Source organism: Nuphar pumila, chromosome 4 (genome assembly GCF_984573655.1).
Source record: "Nuphar pumila chromosome 4, dmNupPumi1.hap1.1, whole genome shotgun sequence".
Classification (NCBI taxonomy): Eukaryota; Viridiplantae; Streptophyta; class Magnoliopsida; order Nymphaeales; family Nymphaeaceae; genus Nuphar; species Nuphar pumila.
The window spans coordinates 17,147,337-17,163,182 of NC_143252.1; the positions used below are offsets into that span (position 1 = coordinate 17,147,337).

Genomic DNA, 15,846 nt, shown 5'->3' on the forward strand with positions numbered 1-15,846 from the left:
TTCTACTGTCGTCGGTATAACAGACATGCTCATACGAAAATCTGGTAATCTGGCCAAAACATGGCGAATTAGCGTCATTCATCCCGCAAAAGATAAATATCGGGCCTTCAAAGTCTGCAATCTCCCTTGCACCCGCTCTATAGTAGACATCCAAGACGAAGTCCTCGACGACTGCAGTGAGTGCAACGATAGACCCAATAAATTAACAGGAAGGTCGGATATTGGGCAGTTGAAGATCCTTGCAGCAACCGATTGGAGTAGAGGGTCAGCATTGAGTAAGACCAGAGTACACTTACTCTTGTTCAGACGAAGGCCTGAAATTGCAGCGAATACTTTAATAATGAAGCACAACATTCGCATGACCAAATATTATAGTATCATCTGCATATTGAATTGTGTGACCAACAAAACCAGGAATGCCCAACGAATTCAAGAAGCCTGTTTGTTCTGCCCTTTTCATGAGAATAGGTAAACCCTGCCGCGATATTAAAAAGAATGGGGGGTAGGGGACAACCCTGTCGCACACCTTTAGCCAACTTGAATTCTTCCCCTCTCAGTCCGTTGATGCAAACCGACGACACGGATTTCGCGACCAGCTCCTTAACCCATGCTATAAACCGGTTGTCGAACCCCATATTTGTTAGAGATTCAAACAAAAAATCCCATGCCAGACTATCATAAGCCTTGTGAAAATCCAATTTTAACAAGAAGTACGGTGCTTCAGTCGACTGTAAAGAGTGAAGAAGCTCAGTTGCACAAATAAAAGACCCTTGCATACTTCGACCTTGAATAAAAGCCCCCTGATTCAGAGAGACAAGTTGATCAATGACAACGCCCAACCGGTTAGCCAACACTTTAGATATAATGCGATACTGAGCGCCCATCACCGAAATCGGCCTGAAGTTGGATATGTCTGATGCCCCTTGCCTCTTAGGAATAAAAAAGATGACTGCTACATGGTATGGTTTAGACAGCCTGGCATTACAATAGAATTCATCGAACAAGTGGAGCAGGTCAGCTTTAACAATTAGCCAAAAAGCTTTGAAGAAGTCTACGTGGAAACCATCAAGGCCTGGGGCCTTCCATCCTGAGAGGCCGCTAATAGCATTAGAAATCTTAGCTTCGGTGAATCGAGCCTGCAGAGGAACAAATTGGTTTGCCGCCAACTGCTTATAACCCATATCGCCGATGACCCCCCCCCCCCCCCAACGCCTATATCAGTCGAATATAGCCTGGAGAAATAAGAAGTAATAGCTGGCAGACAATTTTGCTGACCAAACTGGCATCCATCGATCTCGATCGAGAGGAACCGGTTCTTACTGTACTTATTTGATGCGTTCATATGAAAAAATCATGTATTATCATCGCCATTAGCCAACCATGCAACTCTGGCCCTCAACTTCCATCTAAGCTCATCTCGCGCTCTTCATTCTGCAACGAGGGCAGAGAGGACAACGATACGCTCCTGCAATTGAAGCACTTGACCCTCCGACACACCAACAAGATTGACCTGACGTTGGGCCAAAGAGGAGAGCTCAACTTCCCACTGGCCTATGAACCTAAACTTGTTCAGGTTATTAAAGCTGAGCCATTTCTTAATACGTTGCCGAAGATGAAGAAGCTTTGCATGGATGCGGATGGCCGCCCAAGATCATGTAACAGGTTGAGCCCACGAAGAGAGAGAGAGAGTTACTAGAATATAAGAACTGAAATATGAGAACTAGAGATATGGGCATTTTCAACACTTTTTTTTTGCAAATCCAACCATGTGGATGTGCTTGGCATGTTGAATTTTCTAAGAATCAACTATTGGATTGTGTATTTTCGATGAAAAAATGTGATTTTTTGAATGCTTGAATATTTATGAAGGTTATGAGCTATTAATTTTAAAGCCTTAAAAAGTATCGTTTATTCATCAAAATCGGATGATTCAAGAGCGGGTTTTTATAAAACCAAGCATGTAGATCACATCTGTCCGGTTAGACTCAAGAGAAAAGAACAAAAAATTCATGAAAATTGTGGTTCACACATTAGTTCTCATATTTTAGTGACTATATATAGAGAGAGAGAGGGAGAGAGAGACAGGAGTTTATCGTCTAATGCCCAATAAGTTTGACCCAAGTCAAACAAAATTGCACCGCTTCTTGTGTGCACAATCAGCGGTGCAATTTTATTTTTTTGTACAAAAACACCTTTTAGCTGCAGTCAACGACCACCTCTAAAGGTCCCAAAAAGGCCATGTGTCCAAATGTTGTTCGATGTTTCAGGGGTCTCCAAAGTTACCTCTCTCTCTCTCTCTATATATATATATATATATATTATATATCACAAAAACTACTTCATGTGTCTAACTTCATGCCATGCAAATTGTTCAAAAGTTGAGGCATAACTTTTGTGATGGTCAGCAGAGCCTTCAAAAAGAAAAGGTTACAAAGAAAAAAAGTTTGAAAGGTTTAAACAGAGTATTTTTTTTCTTTTCATTGTAGACCTCATGCTACAGCAATTTTCCTTTTTTATGCACCAATTTTTCACTCAATTATGTAACTTTGCCATGGAATTTGCCTCATGGAAACATGATATTTAATGTTGAGCAGGTCTTAAAAGATAAACCTGATTTATCACAATGGACTTTATCATACGATTTTTTTGGCCGTGATTACACATTTTCGTGGCTTGCTCGTAATTTTCAGGTGAAACAATCGTGAACCTTTTCCTTCATGTAACTTCTTGAACTGAACTATATTTATGCAAGGCAATAATTTGTTACCCTAATAATTTGTCTTGTTGCTAAAAGATATCATGCTGGTTATTTTGCAGCCAATTCCCAACCAAAAAATTCATTGGCGTTCTCTTGATGGTCTCCCTAACAGGTAAAAATATTACTTTGGTATTGGATGGGAATGTGCTTGCCCTTTGCCAAGAAACTGATTAGCCATCTACATAATTATGTCAGTATGTACTTGTGAATTGTGAATACTTTATTATATTGCAATTTTCAACTTCATGATTGATAGAGTCCTAAGGGTATCTTGGCTAGGGATGACCATGTGAACATTAAGGCAGATATGTAATGTCTTATAATTTGATCTTCTACTAATATTGTTAATCAAGTTTGTGAAGCATTCACGAAGATAAGTATAAATTCTTCTCATTTATCTATCAAACAAAAGTTCTCATCTAATTACTTACCTTTTCTTCTTTCCTTTTGTTTTTTCAATCATTCAAGTTTGTCATTTTTGCAAATCTCTGTTTCTTTTTTAACCAGATGTCACCTAAAGGGAAGAAACCATACTTTGTATCCTCTTCGAAGTTTATGTTATAAATGCATGTTTGGAATCACATGTACGTCTTTTCTTTTTTACTAGCTCAAAGGAATTGCATTTCTTTTCTTGGGAGTGCATTTGCAGCTTTCTGCACAAATGCTTTTACCCACCTACTTGCTCATTTCGTTGAGATAAAGAAAATCAAGGAAACTTTCTTTTACTTTTTTTCTCAAAAAACGATAAAATGATATATGGTAGTAAAAAAGAAACATTGCTTAAATTCATGTCTTGAAAAACAAAATCAGGATATTCACAAGGAGTTGTCCATATTTTTATACTTTCTGTGATTTGTGTAATGTTATTGTGATCATGATATTCTAAAAATGCTGATATTTTTTCAAATGTCAAGAAAAGCTGCTTTTCCACTATGTCAAATATAGATATATTCAGCATCAAGTGTCATGCCATGCCAAACAACTCCCCATAGTTTCTTGCTTTTTGTGGCTCTCTTATTACATAATATTAGTTGGCATCATAGAGATAATTTTCAGAATCGTGAGTTTGAAAATCATCTCCCTGAAAATGATTTAAACAAAGCTTTCCCCTTGTTTCCTATGGCAAGATATGGTGGCGTGTAAAAGGAACTAAACATACAAATAAGGTGCACTATACATAATTCTCTCAAGTAAAATGTGCAATTCTATGTGGAGTGAGGCATTTGATGCCAACTTGGTGCATCATCAGACAACTGCCCACTGTGAACAGGACAGTCATTCTCTAACTTTTTATTATTTGATCACATGACCTATTTGAGTATATTACAAAAATTTTAGCTGCAATGATTACTTAGTGTTTCAAGAGTTTACTTTATTATGATAAAGCACTGAGTGGAAATGATTGCATGACCATGCTGTTGTCCTGACACTAAGGTCCCACAATTTTCTGCTGCCATACGCAACATATCTTATTTTTCCAAACAATTCCTTATCTGTTTTTCTAATTCCAGGAATGCTTCTGATGTTTAAGTTATGCTCATTTTTTTATGGGATGATTTAGGCACCATTTGAATGACATCTTTAAAAAATTATTTTATTTTTTAAAACAAACTTATTGAAAATTTACTTTTCAACACGTCATTTTAGTATATAATAAAATAGAATTGTGTTTGGATGATGAAAAAGTTTTTCATGTTTATAATTAGATAAATAGATTTTTGATTTGTCATTTCTCCCTCCCCTCAGCCACATTATCATGCATCCCTTTTTCTATGACATTGTCACCATAATCTTGTTCTTCAATACCACCATCCACCAACCCCACTTACATGAAGTGACATCGTCAGAGTTCTGAATGATGCACCACCATTGCCACTATCATAGTCCTCACAAACCATACCACAACCACTGTCATTGGAAAAATAGGGGAGTGAGTTTTGCCCAATATTATGTAAACTCTCCTTGCATTTCTTTTTTTTTATTATTTTAACCAAAAAATAGGGGAGAGAGTTCTCTGCCAATATTATGGAAACTCTCTCTGCATTTCTTTTTTTATTATTACATGACTAGGAAGCATAGGAAATACATGCTATTGCTTGTAGTTTCTGGTGATATTTCAGTCCGTAGCTAGAGATATGATATGGTTATCTCTCTCTCCCTCTCTTGCTTTCCTGTTGCTTTCTCGATTTTCTCTGGCCATGGTAGAGTAGTTCTCAAAAAAACCGATTCTATAAAAACCAAGGTTTTAAAACTTGCCGAGTCAACTCGGTGACTCGGATCGGCTCGGCTCGGCCCTCCAGCGAGTCAACCCAGCAAGCTAAACTCGGTCTGCGAAGACTCGGCTGTGACTCGGCCTGACTCGGCTTGACTCGGGCGAGTTCTGGAATGTTTAAAATTTGATTTTTTGAGTATTTCAGAATAACAAAAATTTGTAATATTATTGAGAATATTGTTGTTTCTTTATGTCTTCAATATGTAAAGAAGACAATATGTGACTATGATCTAAGGTAAATGTTATTGGATATGAATCTATTTCTAGAAGCATCAGGCAGGACAATCTTCAGATTCAACAACAGCTAATTAATATTTTATGATCAAGTAGATTGCTGCTTTTATTATGTTCTACACAATTATATTTTTTGCAGTTTCTTTGCATAAATGCATTTAATATTTTGCTTTAAACTTTACTAACATGACTATATAACAAGGAAGAATTTGGTTTTCTCCTCACACCTTTCCTCTTTGCCCCATCTTTATGAAGGCATAATAGACAAGAAACTGGAACAAAGTCATACATAACTTTGTCCTTAACATCCATAGAGTTCCAACATCTACTTGGTGCTTCTTTCTTGTCCTTTCAGACTTCATATTTTCTTTGTATCTCATATAGGCTATACCCCTTTAATCAGAACCAATTGTCCTCACCTTGCCTTATCACATCCAACAAAAATTTCTCTTTTCTTTATAGGCATGTGCATTTTTAATGCATAAAGGCATCTATGTAACTGGAATAAATTGTGCTCTTTCATTCCACATTTCCAACTTATTGCTCATTAATGAACAATTTATCCACATGCTACGATCTCCTTATTTTAGTTCAACCCAAGATTCTGCATGGAGCCAAAAAACATCTCTTGTTTACTGAAAAACATGGTTTGAGACAAATTAAATATTGTTTTTCTTTTAAAATCAAAAGTTAACAAAACCCGGTCCGAATCACCGAGTTGACCCGCCGAGTCACGAGTCAATAAAGAACGAGTCGAGTCCCGAGTCACTGGGTTTTAAAACCTTGGTAAAAAAACAGCTTTCTTTCATTTTTCTTTTGCTATTTGTGAGCCAAAGACTTCATTCCGAAAATCAATTTTTAAAGACATGATTTGGGTGCACAAAATAAGGTTTTGAGAGTAATACTTCATTAATATTTGTTGAAAATCAAATCTATCTTCATGTATGGTTCAGCTTGAAGGAGAAGAATCTTGCTACAACAGATATTAATTGCCTAGCTAGCAAAGACTGTTATTGATATTTCTGATTGTCTTACATGATGAACCAGAGGCAGACATAGGCTTCGAAGTCCCAACCTTCAAGATTGACTTAAAAGTTCAGATGAGCCTACAGTTGCACAGTGAAAGGCATAAAAGAACATTATGGCTATTAAAAAACAAACCATCCTCCCAAATCCTAGAGAAAGTGGCTATCGGTAGGGTTGAATAACCAGATGGTGTAGGCCACATGACTGGACCAACTTCTAGTTGACTAGAGGCACATTATGTAAAACCTGTAAATTTTCAAGAGAAAATAAATAAAGGAATTGACTCTTTTTGAGTTAAAATTGGTGTTTTTATCTTTTATTGTCAATTTCTTATGTTTTATACGTTTAATTTTATCTTTTTGACAAATAAGGGTAAAATAGTCATTTCAATAATAGTGGTAAATAAAATATTATTAAAATATTCAATTTAATCATTTTGATGAGTCACAAACCCATTTAGGTGTTTTTGAGGTGTTTTGAACTTAACATGACATATTTTAATTGTTCTCGAAATATTTTCGTAAAAACAGTATTTTAGTCATAAGATTAATCTTGGAAAAATATTTTAATTGAATAAAGTATTTTCTTTAAAACCAAATAGTTTAATTCTAGTGTTACTTTATTTCTTTTATTTTTATTTACTTTTCACATTTCATTATAGAAATTCTTTAGTTTTATTATTTTCAAATGGTTTTTCATTTTCTTTTTTTTTCTCTTATTTAAGTTCCTCGGGTCGGGCCTGAATCGGTCCCGAACTGTACCCGAACTGGACCCGATGAAGCACCCGTAAATGCCCTAACATGCAAATCCTCATTTCTCTTTTTCATTTCAGTTTTCTCTCACGCAGTCGATCTCTCCCCTTTTCCCTTTCCTCGACCAGAGACCGGCCGAAGCTAGGCCGTCGCCAACCTCCACCGGCCGACGCCAACCTTCGTCGGCCGACGCCATCTCTCCCTCCTTCCTCTCTTTTTCCCCTTCATCTTCTTTTCCTCTTCTTTCCTTTCCTGTTCGGAAACCGGTCGAAGCTGGGCACCAGCGTAGACCCCTACCTCACCAATGAATCCTCTTCCCCTCCTCTCTTCTTTCCTCCTTTCCCCTTCTTCTTTCCCATGTTCGTGCGGGACTAGTGACGCATGACCTTTTACCAGCCGAGCCCCTATTCACCATGCTGGGCCACCATCGCCAGAGGGAAGTCCATCGTCGGAAGCCATCTGCGAGCTACTGTCACCCGTGGACCTAGCTGAGCCTCGGATTTCGCTCGTTAACGAGCTACACCCTGTGCCTCCACCGCCGACGCCGAAAAATTTAGGTGAACCGCTACACTCTATACGAATTTATGTTTTCTATTCTTCTTTTCCTCCTCTGTTCAGCAATGCATGTCGTTGATAGGCAATTTTTGGTTGTTGGGGCTCAATTTCCCCATTTGCGCATCTTTGTTAGGGTTCGGTTTCCCCTATTTTTGCTGGATCCGGACCACCGTAGGTGGTTAGACACCTGTACCACCTGGAAACGACCCCCAACCGTGAGGGGGGGTTTTCACCATTTGGAATAGCAACTCTTTTTTTTTTCTGTTCTTCTGTCCATTTCCATGTTTTCCTTTCTGCCGTGTAGTATTTGTTTTCATTTTTGTTCTGTCTATGTTTGGTGTTGCCTGGGTCACCGACTGCGTGACCATCACACCATGCTCTTTATATTTTGCTTGACTTTATCAAACAAGGTGATTCACATTTCGGTTGGGCCATAAATCAGATTTAAGTGACAAGTTAAAATGGTTTAGGGCTGAATTGTTTTGATTAAAATGATAACTATGTGCCTTCTTTTAATTTTCAACCATGGATTATGTATTGCTTACGTATTATTCTAGCTGATCTTCATTACCATCATTGCCTTGTTTTGCGTGCCTGATTCTCAAAATTGAGAATTGTACCAGGCTGCTGTCGACACCATTGTCAGCCATGACAGCAGGTGTCCCCTGTGCATGCTAGTATTCTTTTCCATGTAAATTCCATGTTTTTTGGTTTCGTTTCACATGAAGATATAAAATCTTTCCCTCGACATAGTGTACCTCGATGTTTGTATCACTGGGGTGATGCACAGGGCAGCGTGCAGCCTGTGGAGCTGCACCACACAGCTATCTAATCTGATTTGGACTTGTCAAGGTTTTGCTTTTTGGTTTTCGCCAATCGGGTTACCGAATGTCGTGTGGACTTTTATCGCTCGTGAGCGAAAACATATTTAGATAAATGTTATTGTTGTTTGTGCAACACGGTAGCACTCTCTCTTTGTGAGAGTGACAAGTAGAATGTGTTGTGCGACAGTTGCACCGGACTTTCAGGATCCTAAGTTTCGTTTTACCTTTCGTCGCATCGAAAATGTAGGATTCCTAAACTAAAATTTTAGAATGTAATTCTTGTTGTATGATAGAAATCTGAAAGTTAGTTTGCACGTACACTGAATTCGTAGCATAGTCACATTGTTAGAAATAGTTTATAATTGTATTGCATTGTCTATATAATTATGCATTGCAAGTGTGTAGCTGAGCAAATTGCGCGATGCTTAATGCTAAGCATCGCTTGCGGCTAAAAATGCCAAAAAAAAAAAATACAAATACAAAAGCATGCAAATCGGATAACTACCTGTGATAAGTGGTGCAAGCGCACCACAGGTTAATTACTTTCTTGAATGCAACACTCTCCTGCTCACACACTCACTTAGTTGTGGATATCTAGGACTCTTGACAATTGTAGTTCGGATATCATGCTGGACATGGTTGTAGCTAACGAGATATTGGAGTGCGTTAGTTGCAGGTATTTGTTTAACATTATTGTAAAATTGATGGTTGACTGTATTGTTATACTTGAATTGACTCCATCACGTGCTTGCATGACATTAATTTTTATTGATTTTGCCATGCATGTGAAAGTTGTATAATGAAGACATGCCTAAAATGAATGCATTATGCTTGTGATGATGATTACATTTTTTGTATATCCTGTTAATGTGTCCAAGTATGATGTGATGTGTTTTGCGCATGGAATAATAAAATTATCTATGCATGCATAATAGTTCATGTGAGTCTATCTTGTGTTAAGCATGTTGAGATTTAATCATGCATGAAATCATGTTAGAATTGAATTATGCATGTGAGCATGTATAGTTGAATCATGACATGATAGGGTCATGTATGAAAGAGAATACAAATCTGTTATGTAATGAACATGCATGAGAGCATGTAAATTTGAATTATGCGAGTGACATATTTTTGTATCATGCATGAGAGCATGTAAATTCGAATTATGCAAGTGGCATAAACTTTGATATCATGCACGAGAGCATGTAAGTTTAAGTTATGCATGTGACATAGACTTTTGAATTCATGCATGAGGGCATGAGATGGTTATCTTGTGAGAATATAGTGTTTGGCTCTAACCTATGACTTAATAATAAAGATAACCTCGGACCATGGGTCATTTTGAGGAGCCAGCAAGGCTAGGCACTCTCAGATGGCTGGATCCATTCCGATCTCGTGTCCTCTCAGGAGAGGGAAGGGCGGTACAAGCCATGTGGGACATGTGTTTCGAGGGCTGAAGGCACCTCTTGTCTCCGTCCCACGAAGGTTAGGGGATAGGTCTATTAGTGAGTCTTAGGTGGTAGTACCACAACTCTGTAGAGTTAGGGATGCATGCCTGATTTTTCGCCGGTGATTTTGGTTTGGTGTAGGCCAAGACCTGGGACCATGGGTTCGTTCTCCTAACCGCTGCACTGCAGAGTTGAATCGCTCGGAAAAGACCCAGTTAAGCCATAGGAGGGCAATAAAAAATACATAGAATGATAAATACTCCTATGGTTATTTTTGGATGTCTATACCCTCTTTTGTACCAGATGGGTTTGAATAACAAGAAAAACATATAATTAGATTTTTAGGATAACTACTTCCATATGCATAATCATATATGTAAACATGTAGAGAATTTTAAGTTTGCATGATTATTGCATATTAATTTTGTTACATATGAATGAAAAAGACATGTTTATGCTTGGTCATATGATTTGACCTGTTGTTATAAGCCAAAGGTTTGGTTGATGCACGTGAGGTGCTTGTGTGTGCGAGGCACACAGGAATGGTCAAGATAGGACCTGTTCCATTATGATATCTGAATTGCAAAGTGCATAAATGTTTTGATAAATGACATGTGAATTTATAATTGAAATAATGCATGCCTTAGTCATAAGTTGAACATGAGCGTATTTTCTCTTAAGTATAAAGAAAGTGAATGATGACATTACATGATATATTGCATTTTTGCTTCACTTTGGAGTATGCTATAAACTGTTAGTTTCATTCATTTATGCAAATGATTATCATGTATATGAATAGTTATGAAATTGAATGTCATGAATTAACATGAGAATGATTTTGAGTTCCCATTGCATATAAGTGAAGTAATTATGAATGCCATGAAATGTATGATGGCTTATGAAATTGAATATCATATTCTTATTATGATGTGGATTACCTTGACTTTCATTTCTAAAATGATGAGAATTACACTTGATTGCATCATTTCAACTTGAATTGCATTCTTCAAGTTTAGTTTTGGTTTCCTACGGGCATGTGGCTCCACTCTTACCTAGTACGATTCTTGAAGGGATCAAGCAAAAGTTTGAGTTGGTTAAAAACTTGTGTAAATTTTACTTTTTTATCTAAATCCTTATATCTAAAGAAGTGTAATATTTTAGAATGAGAACATTTTTAAATTCTGTCATTTCATTCCTATTATGTTCTTGCATATGGTTTAGAACTTTAAATTTTTACGTTAACTCCTTAATTATCTTAAATCTTGATACATTTTGTCTTCCACATTTTCTTTTTTCACATGTGGGAATCCCTTAAAGTAATAGTTTCAATCAAGTTGTGTCTATGGATAATTCTGTACTAGATCTGATACTGGGAGGCTAATATACAATCTCCTTTGCGCTCAGGTGGGTCGTCTAGTATTTGGAACAGTTGAAATATAGCCATAGCTGAACTTGTTGGCATATTACTTTTGGGAACCATGTGAATTGTTTATATAAATAAAAAGTTTTAAATTTTTCTCAAAATTTGAGGTTTGAAAAAGTTTTAAAAAGGTTGGATTTTTGAGGGACATTACACATGATTAGTAGGTATTTTATTTGTAAGGGTATTTCAAAGGTGCTAGGATCAGGTTGTATAAGCATTTTGACAATGGATATAGGCTATTGATAATTCTTTAAGGAATGTTAATATAGAATAGGTGGAATATATATATATATATATATATATATATATATATATATATATATATATATATATATATATATATATATATATATATAGGTGACAGATTCACAAGTATAGAATATTTGTAATAGTAGGTGCTTGGAGTTTGGACATTGTGCTTTCGACTGCAAGCTCATGCATAATTTCACTTTTAATCCTCTTGATATCTTTCAAAGTGCTGCAGTTTGCTTTTCTCTTTTAAGGATTTGATTGAGTGTATCATTGTTTTTAAAATGGTGAGAATTTTGTTGTTCTACTGTCATATTTTCATATCATTGATGCTCTCTTTTATTACTTGGGAGATCATCTACCAATCTATTATTCTGATTTGAAATTAGTAAATTAAATTATCTTATTGAATGCACAGGGGAGCTGTTCGATTTTTCCCGAAAGGTTCAGCTTCCTGCACAGTTGAAGTGAGTATTTAGTTTAATGTTATTGTATTCCTTCTTATCAAACCCAAAGGGCTCTTTCCTTCTTGTGTCATATGAAGAAAAATGACATAATGAACCCCATGGCATGTAAATGATGTGAAATGCCATTTCCATAAACAGATCATTGGCATTTTGCTCATTTTGTCTACTGCATGTGCCTGCCACCTCTAGAAACCATGTCTTGGCATCAGTTTGAAGTCTTCTTGCCTACTTTGAGTGTGTATATGTATGCATGTGTTGCACAGTCCTTTTAGCATCAGATAGAAGCCTTGTTATTTACATTCGTGTGTGGTGTCTGTGTATTTTTAACACACGCATCTGCTTGTCCCCATGCTTGTGTTTGTGTGTTTAGCACATGCATCTGCTTCTCCATCCTTCCGTCCAGGATGATTACAAACAGATGAAAGTCAAGTGTCCATATTGCGTGATGTTGTCATTGCAAGTTGCGAGTCTTGCAAAGAAAGGGCTAAGTTAAAATTGAGCACATAAAATGCCAGAATCTGGAAAAAGTGACATCCAGATGTTAATTGCTGTTCGCTTGTGCTTCATCTGCAGTGGTAAACAGCCATACCTTCTAAAAGGATCATGGGGTATATTTATTGTGCTTTGTGCCATCCAATGATCATGCAGAGTCTTCCTAGTGGAGACCTGTTATATCAGGATGTTTCTGTTCAGTTTCATGATTTCACACCAAAGAGCATACTTCATCCTCTTAAATTGGTCTTTGACTGCTTTAGTTTTTTGACTTCCAGCTTACTGTTTCATATGAAGTTCCTCAAGTTCTATCTCCTATAGCAGCGGTAAGAGTCCTGAATCTTGCTGTAATTATCTTTGCTAGAAGATTTTCTTGTGATGTTGGTTTTGAAATCAGAGAGTAGAATTCTTATAACACAATGATATGCTTCTCCTAGAATTGTCCATGTTTCACTTCCTGGAAATGTCACTTGTTTTCCTAAGAATTGTATGTCCCGTGGATTTCCAGGCGCTTAGACCATTTGTGGAAAGCTTACTTCAGAGTGGTCTGGACAAATTTGCAGTGCAAGTGAAAGATTACACGGCAGATTCTCCAAAGGGTTGATCTATTTTTGGTATATGTAATAAAATCATATAATTAAAGAGTGGTATTTTTATGTAATTATCATTCTTTAATATCATTTAGAGTCATGATAAGCCTGACTCCAAAGATGCTTACAGTTAAGCAAACATTGTGTTGTTTTTTTCTGGATTTGCTGCAAACGTGTGTTGTCGTTACATGGTAAATTGCAAAGGGTTAGCAATGAAACTTATTAAAAAAGAAAAAAACTAGAATTCGCCTCGAATGGAAGAAAGCACTCGTTTTACGTGAGTTGATGCCATTAATGCCCTTTTCTCAGGGTATTTTCCAAGACCATTTTGACCAATATAGATGAATGCTGATCCCATAAGTGAAATGCGGGTGGTGGTATCTTCAGTCGGTTCCTTTACCTCCAAAGTGGGCTAAACACTCCCTCCATTTTTTTCCATTAGAGGATTGTTGGTCAAGCTCATGAGCCTACGAAGACTCGCTTCAAGAAAAAGGGGACAGAACGTTTCTAATTTTATTGTCCGTTTGGTAGCTTGGGACAATTCGCCTCTTTCTTTTAAGACAAATTGTCCAGAGAATTTTTTTCCCTTTGTTTTTTTTACTAGGTTTTTGGGAGCATCCTAATAAGTTGGCTGGGTACTTGTGAAATGTATCTGAAGCTGTTTGGGACATTGTCAAATGCTCTCCCAGACATGGTCTAATGCTCTTCCGACGCTTTTAAAGTTGGAGGGCCTTTGGAGATCGCCACATAGCTGCTGGAGATGGTCGTTGGTGTGGTAGTTGCAAACTACCACCTCCCTTTAGCGCAGTTCAGTTGCACTTTGTTTGGACACCCATGTTGGAGGCAGTTGCAAGGCGTCAGGGAGAATCGAACTACCAGAATTCAAGGAAAATGGATTTGGAAGGAATTGTGGACTCCCTCTTTTGTTTGGAAGCATAAACAACTCCTTCAAGGAATCAGGTTTGTAACTACTTGGGATTCCTCACCATGTTTGGGAACCCTTAGCATAGTATTTGAGCTGGGCTAGGGCTTATAAATTAGCCTTAAGCTTGGCCTATATATATATATATATATATATATATATATATATATATATATATATAAACAACAACAACAACTACGCCTTCATCCCAAAACAATTGGGGTCAGCGATATGAACCAAAAAAGAAATTCATTTTGGGTCTTCCACATGAATCCTTTTCCTCCAATCATTTCTATCCAACGCCATGTCCTCGGTGAGGTTCAAAGCATTCATATCCTTTCCTATCATCTCCATCCAAGTCTTCCTAGGCCTACCCCGACCTTTAAAAACTAATGGTACTGTAGGAGTATTTGACGTGATTCTTTAAAAACCTACAATTTTCATATTCAAAATCACAAATATCAAACATTGGTAAGACACTTTTACCTTTCGCAATAGTGCATTTAGGCATTTTTGCAATAAAATTGTATTGCTCGTCGAATATGTTTAACACCCACTTAAATCCAAAATCGTAGGTTTTTTTTTTCATGCAAATTTAGGTCTCACGAACTTGCATAAATTTATTTACAAAATCTCGGTGAAACTGAAACCACAAAAAATGCAATATCATACTCTTTCACATATATTTTATATTTTGCATAAATATATTTGTGAAACTCTACTTACCACTAATTTTGCAAATATTTTATTTTTTGCATATAATTCCTGAAATCACATAAATTTATATGTGAAACTACACTTACCACTTACTACCAAATTCTCAAATATCTTACTTATTCACATATACGACACAAATATCCATTTTACGAAACCCCACTACATTTGCAAATATTTTACTTATTCGCATATACTACACGTTCTCGCATAACGTAAATCATGAACAACCTTATATTACAAATATATTACATAAGTATTTGTGAAAGAATGACACATATGCGATACTTTTTATTTGTTGTAAAATATTTTCTCGAATCATATATTAACCTGCTATAATCCCCAACCTGATTATTTTTGCATAATATAGGATTTATTATTGCATAATATAGGGTTTGTTTTTTGTCTTTTGTCCTCAACCAATGGTCCCCAACCTGCTTCTCTTCTGACAACTATTTTTGCTAAATATTTCTGGCAACTATTTTCAGCAACAATTCATCAGAGGCATTTCATCGTTGAACCATTGACAACGTTTTTTTTGGTAAGCACAATATGCCCTTTTTGTTAACGTTGAATCAAACATTATTCCATTTGTTTAATGTTTGAATCAAACATTATTTCATTTGTTTAACAGTCGAATAAAACAATATTCATTTATTTTTAAATACTTTTTGAAATGCAAATATGTTATTTATTTTTTATAATGCTTGTTCAATATTTCCTTTATTGTTATTATAGAAAAATTTGAATATGTTTATTAATTCAATATGGCTAATAAAAAGAAAACTTTGTTGAAGAAGACCACACTCACATCATCTGAAAATTTTCAAGTACAACTAGAAAAACCAACAAAAAACTATGAATTAGGTCATCCTAGTAATTTGAAAGCATGGCTTAGTGTGCATAAGTGGGTAGAGAGAGAACCACATCCATTGCCAAAAATGTGGGTGATCAACGTTTCATAAAAAATGCATCATCGATAATTACATAATTGTGTTCAAGCAATGAGCTAAAAAAAACTGAATTCTAGTAACAAAAGTAGCCTGTTTCTAAGGTAGAATATGTATAAAAAGTTAAGTAGTTTATAAGCACAATCTTCTCTCCTATTTCAAAAGCATCG

The 15,846-nt window shown here is 36.3% G+C and overlaps 1 protein-coding gene across 2 annotated transcripts in view; it reads left to right on the top strand.

Annotated features, from left to right (window-relative positions):
* LOC149839526 (uncharacterized) overlaps window positions 1-13,196 on the top strand; it is a 48,256-nt gene extending 35,060 nt beyond the window's left edge. Inside the window, exons 3-7 of one of the 2 annotated variants that reach the window (XM_090002596.1) lie at window positions 2,595-2,690; window positions 2,818-2,870; window positions 11,960-12,008; window positions 12,779-12,826; window positions 13,009-13,196. In XM_090002596.1, the coding sequence (XP_089858722.1) occupies window positions 2,595-2,690; window positions 2,818-2,870; window positions 11,960-12,008; window positions 12,779-12,826; window positions 13,009-13,104 (342 nt within the window). In that variant the 3' untranslated portion in view covers window positions 13,105-13,196. The remainder of the gene's footprint in view (window positions 1-2,594; window positions 2,691-2,817; window positions 2,871-11,959; window positions 12,009-12,778; window positions 12,827-13,008) is intronic. The other variant, XM_090002597.1, reaches the window with a different exon arrangement.
* Window positions 13,197-15,846: the final 2,650 nt, after the last annotated feature.